The sequence below is a fragment of the Rhinoraja longicauda genome, chromosome 24 (genome assembly GCF_053455715.1).
Source record: "Rhinoraja longicauda isolate Sanriku21f chromosome 24, sRhiLon1.1, whole genome shotgun sequence".
Lineage (NCBI taxonomy): Eukaryota > Metazoa > Chordata > Chondrichthyes > Rajiformes > Arhynchobatidae > Rhinoraja > Rhinoraja longicauda.
Genome location: NC_135976.1, coordinates 19464254 through 19477877, shown reverse-complemented (window position 1 = coordinate 19477877; position 13624 = coordinate 19464254). Strand labels below are relative to the sequence as shown.

Sequence of the window (13624 nt, the reverse complement as noted above, 5' to 3'; positions counted from 1 at the left end):
TTGAAGAATTTAGTAAAATCCATTCCAGCAAAAAAATCATAAAGCACTAAAAACTATTGAGGTCATGTTAATGAACAATGCCAAACTGGGGAAAAAAATAGCATTAAAAAAAACCAATGACATTTAACAATTAAACATAGTGTGAGATAGTCATACATAAAAAATTGAAATTTGGGATGGGAATGGAACAACTTAAGGAGAGGCTAAAAAAACAAAGTATTTGTGAGGAAATATGCTTATTTTATTCCAGTATTTAACAGGGTGACTGATCAAGTTGACATTATTTTGGACGCTAAATGGCACTACACATAAAATAGACGATGAAAAGAGAAAATGAATTAGGGACTTCAAAAGATAGAACCTCTTGCCCTGAAAGATTGCATTTGCAAAATAATCTAAGGCGCAGATAGCATTAAACTCATCATAACATAAAATAATTGAATAAAAGTGTAATGCCAAAGAACTGGAAAATTGCTGGTACAGGTATTATTTAAAGAACAGAACATGCCAATGGGATGCATAATCCATTAAGCTGAGCATCTCTATAACAATATAATGGAATTTACATTAACAGAAAGAATACAAAATGATCCACAGAGCAGACAATGTGTGGCCATGGAGGAGTTGCATCCAATTGCAAAAGAGAAAATATGCATGCAAGGGACAATGAGGTAGAGGTTTAATGCGACAAATGACTAGAGCTTGAGCTGCAGAAAGCAGTCGCTGGATCATTTCTGTGTCAACTATTCGTTGCAAACAGAATGAATTCAATGACTGCACTCACCATGTACTGAGGCAGACTGGGAAGTATACCCTGATACAGAACCTCCGCCGGTGTCAGGTCAAATTCTTCATCTCCCTGAAATCAGATGAACATAGTTTAACTAAGAATACTTTAATTATTCCCGAAACTCAGTACCGTGTCTGGGGAACTGTGGAAAGGACATACTGTACCGCAGTGGGTTATTGTGCTGGCCACGCTTGTTACTTGGACGTTTTGTGGACTAACCACAGTACAAAAGAATCAAAACCATATTTTACCCAACTACTGATATATATTACATAATAAAGAGATTGAACAGCACTACAAAACACCAGATTGATGTTGAGCAGATTATAAATATATACTGAGAGAACTAAACAAATATTACTTTGCGAGCACTTCAGACACTTAATGACAAATTGCGTAGAGAATAATCCTTTATCTTATTTGGGGACTTGTTTTATAGGAAGTTTTTACGAAATCCTAATGTTGAACAGTATACTGAGAAAACCCAGATATAGACTATTGAACCAGATTCAGACATTCATACCTTAAATCCATTTAATCAGTTTTGTTCCCGAATGCTTGAAACGCTAACTTGCCTAAAACCTTTCTATTTAAAATCCCAAAAGCTTCACAAGTCATCTTAGTCTTCTAAAGAAAGTTTTTTATCTCCACCAGAGCAGGAAAGTGCTTTGAATTTTAAGGTTATGCCCCTTTGTTCTGGATTCACTCCCCAAAAGAGACCCCCCCCCCAAATTAGTTATTGCTTGGTGCAGTTTTAATTCTTCTCGTTGAAGAAAAAAAATGATCTCATTAACTAATCACTGACAAAAAGGTATTCAAAAGTGGATGCAATAATATGATATCGGGAGCATTGGTAAAGAGCTTTTATCTTCCTTCCACCCCCCCGTCGCAAAATATATTCATGCGTATGCTAAACAAACCATCACTTTTAAAGACTAAATTATTGCCTCAACTGTGCATAAAAGGTTGACCATTTTCCACCAAGTGCAGTTTTTACAAATGACCAGACTTTTAAACAACACCAGCCAAGCCATACCGCAGAAAGTGGCTTCTTCAGATATTCCTCCTCTTTCTTGATCTGGACTTCAGCAATTGCAATGTACTTGTGCTGTTGAGTAGATAAACGAGTGTACACATTGAAAAAGCAAATCTGCATGTCCATTAAAAAAAATTTTAAAACTCTAAATCGATGTTTAAGATTTTGTCAAGAATAGGAGGTGTGGTAGACAGTCTAAAGTTGGACCGCCTTAACCTACCTGTTTAAGGGTTTTGATGCTTTCATGGATGGGCCGAGGCAATCCAACAACTGTATCAGTGTCACTGCAAGGAAATTAAGGAATTAATTTTTCAGATTCAGATCCCCATACGGTTCTTCTGGGTCTACAGGAATATTCTTCCCACTCACAAATCAATTTTCGATGAAAAATACCCCTTTGTGATGTTCACAGAACAATTCCAATATTTCTAGTTACTCCAGCATTTTGTGATACTTTCTATTACTAATATTCAGTCAGCTCTATAATGTGGCAATTTTAAGATACATTTAGGTTGAGCATTCTCATACACTGATGGCTACTCAGCAACTACCCAAAGCTAAAATTTCTACAACCCATGAATAGTACAAGAAAATACATCGGATCATTTATATTATTGGCCTACGTGCAACTGAGACCAAATATTCCTGCCAGGGCCCCTGTGAGCTTGGGGCAACCAGGCATTGCCAGGTTCCAATGGCATAAATACAATTGGCATAGCAGTAACTTATGAATTTTAATGTTTTAAAAATCGACCAAATCCACTCAAAATTAATTAGAACCATTCCAAATAGAACAGAAAAGAATACTTGCCTTCCTAAAGTATAACCGATGAATTTACTTCTGCTGGATTCTAAGAATGTTTCAATGTCCTTTTCCCTGTGGAAGGAAACAAGATTGTTCATCGGCATGTGGAACATACAAGTATGCTAAGAAATTTGGAATAAACTATTCAAGATTTCATTTAAGATACAAGATATCAATAATGCTGAATAATAAAACGCCTAGAGTGGATGTGGGGAGGATGTTTCCAGTAGTGGGAGAGTTTAGGAGCAGAGGACATAGCCTCAGAATAAAAGGACATACCTTTAGAACTGAGATGAGGAGGAATTTCTCTAGCCAGAGGGCAATGAGCCTGTATAATTTATTGCCACAGAAGGCTGTGGAGGCAGTCATTGGGTATTTTTAAAGCAGAGATTGATAAGTTCTTAATTAGTAAGGGTGGAAAAGATTATGGAGAGAAGGCAGGAGAATGGGTTTGAGAGGGGAAAATAGATTAGCCATGATCAGATGGTGGAGCAGACTTGATGAGCCGAATGGCTTAATTCTGCTCCTATGTCTTAGGTTCTTACAATGTTGGAACTCTGAACCAAAACAGAAAATGCTCAAAGCAGGGCAGGAACATTCTTTTTACAGGTGGATAACCCATCAACCAGCAGGCCAGAGTTTCGACGTTCATCATCTGTGTTCACTTCATTGGAGGGAAATTAACGACAGGAACATCACAGCCTGGCCAGGCGCAGAAGGGGAAACTCCTGACAGTGACCATGTCAGGCTGACGGAGAACCGTCGCAACCAGCAACAAAGAGGAAAAAATTCCAAGTTTTATTTTGGCAATACATCATATTTATACGTGGACAGTATAATGATCCAGACATGAAAATAAACTAAATAGGCAGGCCCACTTAGCACACGACTACCAGGGACTAAGTTGAGAGGGGAAAGATTTAATAGTAACCTATGGGGCAACTTTTCCACATAGAATGTGGTGGGTGTATGGAACAAGCTGCCAGAGAAGGTGGCCGAGGCAGGTATTATAATATCATTTAAAAGACACTTGGAACAGGTAATTTAATTTTAATTAAAGATTTATTTGTCATATGTAGGTTGGCACAGGGCCAACGGTACAATGAAATGTATTTGACAAGACAACAGGTCACCTCAGCAGTAATATTCCAAGGATAAATAAGATTAAAATGACATTAGTCAGGTAAAAAGACAATATTAAAATAATCAAAATATATGATGTGAAATGTGTTTGAGTTCAGAATCCTGATGGTAGAAACTGTTCTGAAGTCTGGTGGTACGCGCAGCCATACTCCTGTATCGTCTGCCTGACGGTAACAAGGAGAACAGCCTGCGTGCTGGGTGGCTGTGGTCCTTGATGATGCTGCGTGCCTTCCGCAGGCACCGCCGGTAGAAAATGTCCTGAATGGCCGGGAGACAGTTGCCTGTGAGGTGCTGTGCCGTCTTCACCACTCTCTGTAGTGATTTGTGGCTGTGGGCAGAACAGTTCCCGTACCAGACTGTAATGCAGCCCGTCAGCAGGCTCTCGATGGTGTATCTGTAGAAGTTTGTGAGGATGCTGGCATTCATGCCAAACTTCCTCAGTCTTCTCAGGAAAAAGAGCCGCTGGCTCTTTGTTATTGTGTCTGTGTGCAGTGTCCAGGAAAGGTCCTCAGTGATGTGCACGCCGAGGAACTTAAAGCTGCTGCCCCTTTGGATACATGGATAGGAAAGATTATTTCTTAATGGGCAAAAGGGATATGGGCCAAACGCAGGCAGGTGGGACTAGCGTAGATGGGGCATCTTGGATGACATGGGCACATTAGGCAGAAGGGTCTGTTTCTGTGCTATCTGTTTCTGTGACTAACTCCTCACCTCACTTTAGGGGCCCAAGGCAATCCCTTGGGCAGTGATAAACGCTGACAGCTTGGGTGATGAATTGGTGGTGGCATAACCTCGTCCCTTTCCAAAGGAAATGTTTCTGTTTCAAGCAAATTATCGTTATCGTCATTCTCGTCATCTTCCTCACGGGGATCTTCTGTTTTATACGGGTCTTTCTCATTGTAAGCATCCAAATTATCTTGCTTCATAAGTGCCTGTATTTGGAAATGCAAGAAATGATCTTTTCGCAAGAAAAATAATCGATTTGCACCAAACAATTTAATTTTCTGCATCCCTATTTCTCCTAGTATTTTTTAATGATCCTCCCTGACAACAAGCCTTTGTTCCTTCTGAATGTAAGCGGCACATGTTTGCGAAGAGTAGATACTCCTCCTTTCATCTACAGTCTTGAAATAAACCCCTCTTTCACCTATTAAAGACTAATAGGACACTAGACTATCAGAGCATGATTGTGATGAATTAAGAGTTTTACTGAAGGGAAATCATAGATCTTGTTTTGTTAAATGGCAAGTGACAAGAAAATGGAATGACCAAAACACTCCCACAAGCATACTTCTGATAATTAAATTTGAGAACATGTACACCAGGCATGTGAGTGAGGTAAAGAAGAGAAAAAGAGCAGGGGTCAAAAAATAGGATTTTTTTTGAAAATGTACACACAAAATTACTGGTTTCAAGCATTTTAGTGCATTTCAAAGTAAAAACGGACATTACAAAATATGGTGAATATGTCACTGCATACTACTAACATTCTGAAGTAAATTGACACATTAATTGATAATCAGCCCAAAAAGGTGGAAATTGGCTTTTCTGCTGTGTTTTATATTTTAACCCCGTCTTAATTAATTTAGTTATATACTCTTGCACTTAAATTCAATATTTACTCACTACAGTTCCACCACTGATTTTCTGGCACTCTTGGTTACAGAGCTTTGCTGGTTTATCCAGCCGGCCAAGGAAGTCAGCTGGAGTTCCAGAGCCCTGACCACAGGTTGCAAATTCAACCCACCGATCAGCCGTGGAAGTCCCGATGAGGTCTAGATTGGCTGCCTTGCCCAGCCTAGGGGCCACATTTTCGGGGAGACTTCAAGGATTTCTCGTGGAACCCCTAGCGACCTCTAGCGGAACCCTAGTGTACATTACAAGTCTATACATTGTTTATTTTCTTTTTTTTCTCTTTCTTTTTTTCGATTCGATTTCTCCGCTGGTAAACGCGATTTTGGCAGTGAAAAATGCGGAAATCATGCAAAAAGCGTGGAAAATTGATTTTAAAAACGCGGAAATCCATGGAAACGCGGGAAATTCACATGCCTGATACACAGAACATAAAATGCAGAAAAGTACAGCACAGGAGCAGGTCCTATGGCTCATATCATGGCAAAAATGACACCAAGCTAAACTTCTCTCCTCTGTCTGCCCGTGATCTAAATCACTCTATTCCCTTGCATATTCGTGTGCCAATCCAAAAGTCTCTTAAACATCACTACCATATCTGGCTCCACCACCAGCATGGCAGCCTACTACCCTACTACACCCACTACCCTGCCCACACACAGCCTACTACCCTACTACACCCACTACCCTACCCTGCCTATGTCTGCTAGGCTTTGACATTTCCACCCCGGGAAAAAGACTCTGACTCTCATCACTTTATATACTTCTATGAGGTATCCCTTCAGCCCCCGACGCTCCCGAGAAAAGCTTGTCCATCCTTTCCTTAGAACAATTTTCCATGTGCACACCCCTTACTATCTTGATTAAATCCTGATGCAGATCAGTTAACTAGACTGCAATATATTGGTATGTTACATTATCGGTGGGTGGGTGAATGTACATGGACCTCACCTTGTGCTCTCTGCGGGCTCGCTTCTGCTGCTGCTCTATCAGGTCAGAGGCCGACGCTGGGGGTGAGGCAGCTCTCATGTTACGGATAACCTTGATGCTGTCTTCAGGAAGTGGTGGGAGACCAAGGGCTTCACGCTTCTTCACTTTAAGAACTTGCAAGTCTTCAAAGCCTCCCAACGATAACTGATTAAAAAGTAAAATAAAATAAAGAGATCTCAAACAGTTCTCCGGTCTCGGCCCGAAGCACCATCTGCCCATTTCCCTCCACAGATGCTGCTTGACCCACTGAGATCTTCCAGCACTTTGTGCTCAAGATTTCCAGCATCTGCAGTTTCTTGTGTCACCATAATAGTTCAACTAACCTGGACAGTTGAGATAATGTAATTTTGCATTATTTTAATAATCCATATATGTTAGTCCAATTCTTGGTTCAACAATCAATGGAGAGCCTTTTAAACTGCATTCAAATGTTCATTATGTGAGTGAACAGGATATCCAAATTTGGAAGGTACCAATTCAGACCAGATTCCTCACCATTGACTCCATCTACACTTCACGCTGACTCAGAAAAGCAGCCAACATAATCAAAGACGTCCCACCCTGGCCATTCTTTCTTCTCCCTTGAAGCTTGAAAGAGCACACCACCAAACTCAGGAACAACTTCTTCCCTCTGTTATCATGCTCCTGAACGGTCCTTCCATAAGCGAGGGCACCTTCCACTTTACCTCCACTGCATTACGGACGTTGGACTTTGTCTATGGAACTGATGCGCTACAATGTTGATGACTATATAGTGCTGTCTGTATCTTCCCCTGTTGCAGTTGAGTTTGACTTAATTGAATTTATGTATAGTAAATCTGATCTCATTGGATAGCATGCAAAACAAAGCTTCTCACTGTACCTCGGTACACATGACAATAATAAACCTAAACCACAGCCTACCCTGTCTAATACCTACTTGTCGAAAACTTATCCATTAGAATTATTGGATAGCAACTGGAAATTAATGACTAAAATATCAAGGATTCAGAAAAAGGGTCCCGACCTGAAGCATCACCTATCCATGTTCTCCAGAGATGCTGCCTGATCCAGAGTTACTCCAGTACTTTTGCCAGTATATCAATATGCTGAGGTCTAAATTATACCTTCAGTTCATACAACTAACTCAGCGCAAACCAAGGAAAACACCAGGATCTTTCACTGACTTTACAGAACAGCCTCGGCCTCTTAAACATTAGGATTGGATAATTTTACTGCATTGGAAGGTGAAACTGCCTCTTTACTGAATACGCACAATTCGAAATAGCTTTACCCAAATTATATACTGCCTGACCCACTGAGTTACTCCAGCATTTGTGTCTATTTTGGTATACACCAGCATCTGCAGTTCCTTTCACCTAGATGATAATTTTGTTATACTTACCAAAACAGTTTTCCAAAGCAGCAAGAGAACCTTCTTCATGGGGAAATGGGGTGCGTGGCCGCTGCAGAACTTGGTCACCATTCCGAACAGCATGACTGAAAATGGCTCATTGTTGTACAAGGATACACCTACAAAGAAAAAGGCCACGTTCTGTACATGCAAGGGTATAAGTTTATGGGAGATTTTGTTTTAATTCTGGTAAGGGTTAGTGGGGTAAACAGCAAATCTGTAACCTATAATCAAAATATTTTTGAGAAGATTTATAAAAATAACTCAGTGAACTACATGTTTTATGATCGCCCCGACGCGGGAGCTTCGACCGCCGGCAGAGGGACCTTTGATCGCCTCGACCGCAGGAGAAAAAGAGGAAGTAGTTTGGACTTTTTTGCCTTCCATCACAGTGAGGAATGTGGGGAACCCGCTGTGGTGGATGTTTATGTTAACTTTTATGTATTTGTGTGTCTTGTTGCTTTTTTTTTGTATGACTATGGTAATTCGCATATCACTGCACCTTAATTAGTACATGTGACAATAAAAGACCGTTGAAACCTTTGAACATAGTGTAGCAAAGTGTCGAGTCAAGCATTTTGGTAGTAGGAATAAAGGCGTAGACTATTTTCTAAATTGAGTATGAATCCAGAAATCGGAGGTGCAAAGGGACTTGGGAGTGCTGGTGCATGATTCCCAAAAAGTTAACCTGCAAGTTGAATCAGTAGTAAAGAAAGCAAACCCAATGCTAGCATTTATTTCAAGAGGGCTTGTATACAAAAACAGACAATAGACAATACGTGCAGGAGTAGGCCATTTGGCCCTTCGAGCCAGCACCGCCATTCAATGTGATCATAGCTGATCATTCTCAATCAGTACCCCGTTCCTGCCTTCTCCCCATACCCCCTGACTCCGCTATCTAGGAGCTCTATCTAGCTCTCTCTTGAATGCATTCAGAGAATTGGCCTCCACTGCCTTCTGAGGCAGAGAATTCCACAGATTCACAACTCTCTGACTGAAAAAGTTTTTCCTCATCTCCGTTCTAAATGGCCTACCCCTTATTTTTAAACTGTGGCCCCTGGTTCTGGACTCCCCCAACATTGGGAACATGTTTCCTGCCTCTAACGTGTCCAACCCTTTAATAATCTTATACGTTTCGATAAGATCCCCTCTCATCCTTCTAAATACCAGTGTATACAAGCCTAGTCGCTCCAGTGGCACTGGGTAAGGCCACATTTGGAATATTGAGAGCAATTTTTGGCACCATATCTGAGGATGTGCTGGCTCTGGAGAGGGTCCAGAGGAAGTTTACAAGAATGATCCTAGGAAAGAGCAGGTCTGTACTCGCTGGAGTTTAGATGAGGGGGGACCTCATAGAAACATATAGAATAGTGAAAGGCTTGGATAGAGTGGATGTGGAGAGGATGTTTCCATTAGTGGGAGAGTCTAGGACTAGTCATAGCCTTAGAATTAAAGGACATTATTTTAGGAAGGAGATAAGGAGAAATTTATTTCATCAGAGGGTGGTGAATCTATGGAATTCTTTGCCACAGAAGTCCAGTCACTCTACACCTCCACCCCCACCAGGAAGGTCTTAAAGCCCTCCGTTTCTTCCTCGACCGCAGAACCAGTCAATTTCCATATACAAACACTCTCCTCCACCTAGCAGGACAGGTCCTTACCCACAACAACTTCTCCTTCGACTCCTCCCACTTCCTCCAAATCTAAGGCGTAGCTATGGGCACTCGCATGGGCCCAAGCTATGCCTGCCTCTTTGTAGGGTACGTCGAACAATCACTGTTCCAGGTGTACTCTGGCCCTATCCCCGAACTCTACCTCCGCTACATTGACAACTGCATCGGTGCTGCCTCCTGCACCCATGCAGAACTCACTGACTTCATCAACTTCACGACTAATTTCCATCCTGCACTCAAATTCACTTGCACCATCTCCGACATCTCCCCACCGTTTCTGGATCTCACAGTCTCCATCACAGAAGACAGACTATTGACCGACATCTACTACAAACCTACTGATTCCCATAGCTATCTAGACTCACTTCTTCCCACCCTACTCCCAATTCTATTCCGAATTCTATTCAGTCTGAAGAAGGGTCTCAACCTGAAACATCACCTATTCCTTCTCTCCCGAGATGCTGCCTGACCTGCTGAGTTACTCCAGCATTTTGTGAATAAATACCTTCGATTTGTACCAGCATCTGCAGTTATTTTCTTACACTACCTGATCTACTGGTTGCTCAGCACTTTAACCCTTCCCATTCCAAATCTGACCTGGGCCTCCTCCATTGTCAGATTGAGACCCAGTGCAAATTGGAGGAACAGCACCTTATATTTTGCGCGGGCAGCTTACACCCCAGCGGTATGAACATTGACTTCTCCAACTTCAAATAGCCCTGGCTTTCCCTCTCTTTCCATCCCCTCCCCCTTCCCAGTTCTCCCACCAGCATTACAGTCTCCGACTACATTCTATCTCTGTCCCGCCCACTCCCCCCGTCTACCTTCGATTTAAACCTGCATCTGTAGTTCTTTCCTACATAGATTCTTGATTAGGTTATGGGGAGAAGGCAGGAGAATATAGTTAAGAGAGATAGATCAGCCATGATTGAATGGCGGAGTAGACGATGGGCCGAATGGCCTAATTCCACTCCTATTCCTTATGACCTTTATCTTTAAATTGAGCACTAAATGCCACTTAATTCTTTGATATAATACCTGGAAGATGCCTCAATGTTTAATGCCTTATTCTGAGGGAGGATATTAGCCTACTCCACTCATTAAGTGAAAATAACATGACTTTTCAAAACAGAAACTTGATCATTTCGTATCATTGGGGAAAGATGTAATAGGAAATATAAGATAAAGCATGGTGACAGAGGTGGGGGTTTAGGAAAAAGTTAGGCGGTTAAGAAGGGTAGAGAAATATAATTCTAGAATTCCAAAAAGTTAGAGCAATTCAAAGTGGGGCCCCACAGGGCCAGGGTTGGTGTGGGTGGTGAGCTGGAGGAGTTTGCAGAGCAGAGTAGATGAGGAAAAAGAGGGCTTGGGAAGAGTTCAAAGCAGGAATGAGGGTATTAGATCTGAAGTTCTGTCAGAGCAGGTCACTGAAATACGGAAAACGTGGAAAGATTAATTTTTTTAATTAAAAAAAAGCATATATTTCTGCTTAATATTTTCCATTAATCTGACAGAATCTACTTCCAAACCTAGGTCTGTTCTGAAGGTCTCCCGCATTGCGCTCCACTCTGGATTATCCTCGTCTGTTTCCTGACGGATTGTTTCCACCATTAGGTACATAATGTTCAGCAGCACTCTGGAAAACAAAATGCAGCAAATTAGGAAACATCAGTAAAGAATACCTACTGTTTAGCCTTTCCTGGAATCTTGATACAGAACTGCCAGGAACAGAGTTTACTTTAGTTTATTTTATTGACTCTTCATTTCAGTCTTGGTAAAGGCCAGTGGTACTGCCTTTGCCTCTACACCCACCGTTGTTGATGGCTTTAAGATAGTCCCTACCCTATCACACAAGCCTTAATAAATGGTTCTGCATTATCATCTTTGACATGTCAACTCCAAGCAGGAGCTAATTGCACAGGTATGGGTATAAACATCTCAATCACCTGGGCAGTTTATACATTCAATTTAGAATTTGGTAAAATCCACATTAGGCAAATCAAGAGCCTGAAAACTATGTCAGCAAGATGCAGAAGCTAGTTATTGGATTTAGGGAAAGTGGTGGTGTATGTGACTCAATCAGCATCACTGCTGCTGAAGAGGAGATGGTTAAGAGCTTCAAGATCTTAGTTATAAATATCACCAACAATCGGCCCTGATCTAACCACATTGAACCTATGGCCAAGAAAGCACACCAACGTCTCTACTTCCCCAGAAGACCAAGGAAGCACACCATGTCCCAACAACTCTTACTAGCTTCCATAGATGCACCATAGAAAGCATCCTATCGGGTTGCATCACAGTTTGAATTTTCAACAGCTCTGCCCATGAAATTCCAGGGTTGCGGATATAGCCCAGTCCATCAAATAGACCAGCCTCCCCCACCTCCCCTCTCCGTGGAATCCACCTACACCACTCTGCCTCAGGAAAGCAGCAAACATAATGAAGAACCATTTACATGCTGGTTATTCCCTCTCCTTTGGCAGAAGATACAAAAGTTTGAAAGAGCCAGGAACAGTTTCTTCCCCGCTTTTATCAAACAACTCAACAGTCCTCCCGTAGGCCAAGAGTGTTCCCAAATTTTCCACACCTTATTGCAACCCATGAGCTTTTTTTTGGTGACATTACGCTTTCATGCTGTAATGTTATATTCTGCACTCTTTGCACTACCTGTTGCAGCTGTTTATGGCTTGATTGTACTCATGAATGGTATGATTTGATTGGATAGCAGGCAAACATGTTTTTTTCAGTGCACCTGGGTAAATGTGACAATAATGAACCAACGTCAAAGTTGGCTACAAGTGGTCGGCATTCAATAATTCCGGTTAAGTGTGTAAAGGGAAGACAAGGATTAGACATGAGGCAGACATTATATTTTGTTCCGCTCACCACAAACTAAACACACGTTAGTTCAGGTCATTGAGTAATTAGGAAGACAGAGCAATGCAGGCAGCAGAAAATAGCCACCGATCAGCTCCTAGTGCAAGAGCAGTGGACTGGAAGGACAGAGGAGCTCAGTTTTTTCGCCCGGCAAAATGATCAAAGGGAAAGTTCAGCACAGTGATAAAATACGATGAACGAAATCAAAAGGTGAACTTCAGAAAATTTATTCAAGTTAAATCATGACAGTCGGAGGGAGAGACGTCAGTCAGCAATGCTCGGATTTAGGACTGATACAAAGAAATTCTGCACACAAAAGTGGTCTTTGGGATAATATGGAAAAAGAGGCAATCTTGCCAAATGAATGCAATAAACATTCTATTTTATATTGCCCTACCTGAGATCTGTACTGTCAGCAAGAGAGATTGCTGGCTTCCTCACAGCATTACTACATGCAGCACTGTTGCTGAAAGATAAAACCACAAGGTTAATATTGTGAACACCATCACCTGCACACAAATCTCTCAAAACATCAAATGTTCATCACAATTATGAAATGTTCACAGCTGTTAGAAGCACTGGGGGTGAGCAGTGGAACTACAAAGCACTGTTGAAATGCAGGTGCATAGATGGCCTAAACAAAAGACAAAACCAATACACACCGGACGACCTTGGATTCAATCACCGATATATAGTGAACCACAACAGGATGTTTCAAAGATAATACATTTGCCTTGTAGCTTTAAAATCAAGCACACCTCAACTATGTGTAGGATGGAACTGCAGATGCTGGTTTACACCGAAGAAAGACACAAAATGCTTGAGTAACTCATCGGGAAAGGCAGCATCTCTGGATAGAAGGAGTGGGTGACGTTTCAGGTCGAGACCCTTCTTCAGACTATAATAATCAGGGTGAAATCGTTATTATAGGTGTTGATTCTGGGAGCAATAATTTCTCTCAATTTTTAAACCTTCCACATTGTAACGAATTAAGTTCTCTATAATGGAGACACAAGAAACTGCAGGTGTTGTAATCTTGAGCTGGGGGAACTCAGTGGGTCAGGCAACATATGCAGAGGGAATGGACAGGCAATGCTTCGGGTTGGGTTGAAGAGTCCCGACCCTAAAGTCTGCCCATTCCCCCAACAGATGCTGCCTGGCCTGCTGAGTTCCTCCAGCACTTTGTGTTTGGCTCTGTTCCCTATAACCTTGATCTGTGCAACACAATGCCATTTGCCACACAATTTGGCTGTATAAATACTGAACCATTATTTCAGATGTT

At 41.6% G+C, this 13624-nt stretch overlaps 2 protein-coding genes across 3 annotated transcripts in view; both read right to left on the bottom strand.

Moving 5' to 3' along the window:
• LOC144605460 (uncharacterized) overlaps nt 1–13624 on the bottom strand; it is a 73464-nt gene that overhangs the window by 45435 nt on the left and 14405 nt on the right. The gene's annotated exons all lie outside the window — the stretch shown is intronic.
• LOC144605459 (striatin-interacting protein 1-like) overlaps nt 1–13624 on the bottom strand; it is a 37121-nt gene that overhangs the window by 9883 nt on the left and 13614 nt on the right. For both annotated transcript variants that reach the window (XM_078420744.1, XM_078420743.1), the window contains 9 exons: nt 12740–12808; nt 10992–11098; nt 7781–7908; nt 6358–6540; nt 4486–4706; nt 2638–2703; nt 2047–2110; nt 1827–1898; nt 785–859 (listed from right to left, as the gene is read on the bottom strand). In XM_078420744.1, coding sequence (XP_078276870.1) covers nt 785–859; nt 1827–1898; nt 2047–2110; nt 2638–2703; nt 4486–4706; nt 6358–6540; nt 7781–7908; nt 10992–11098; nt 12740–12808 — 985 coding nt within the window. The remainder of the gene's footprint in view (nt 1–784; nt 860–1826; nt 1899–2046; nt 2111–2637; nt 2704–4485; nt 4707–6357; nt 6541–7780; nt 7909–10991; nt 11099–12739; nt 12809–13624) is intronic.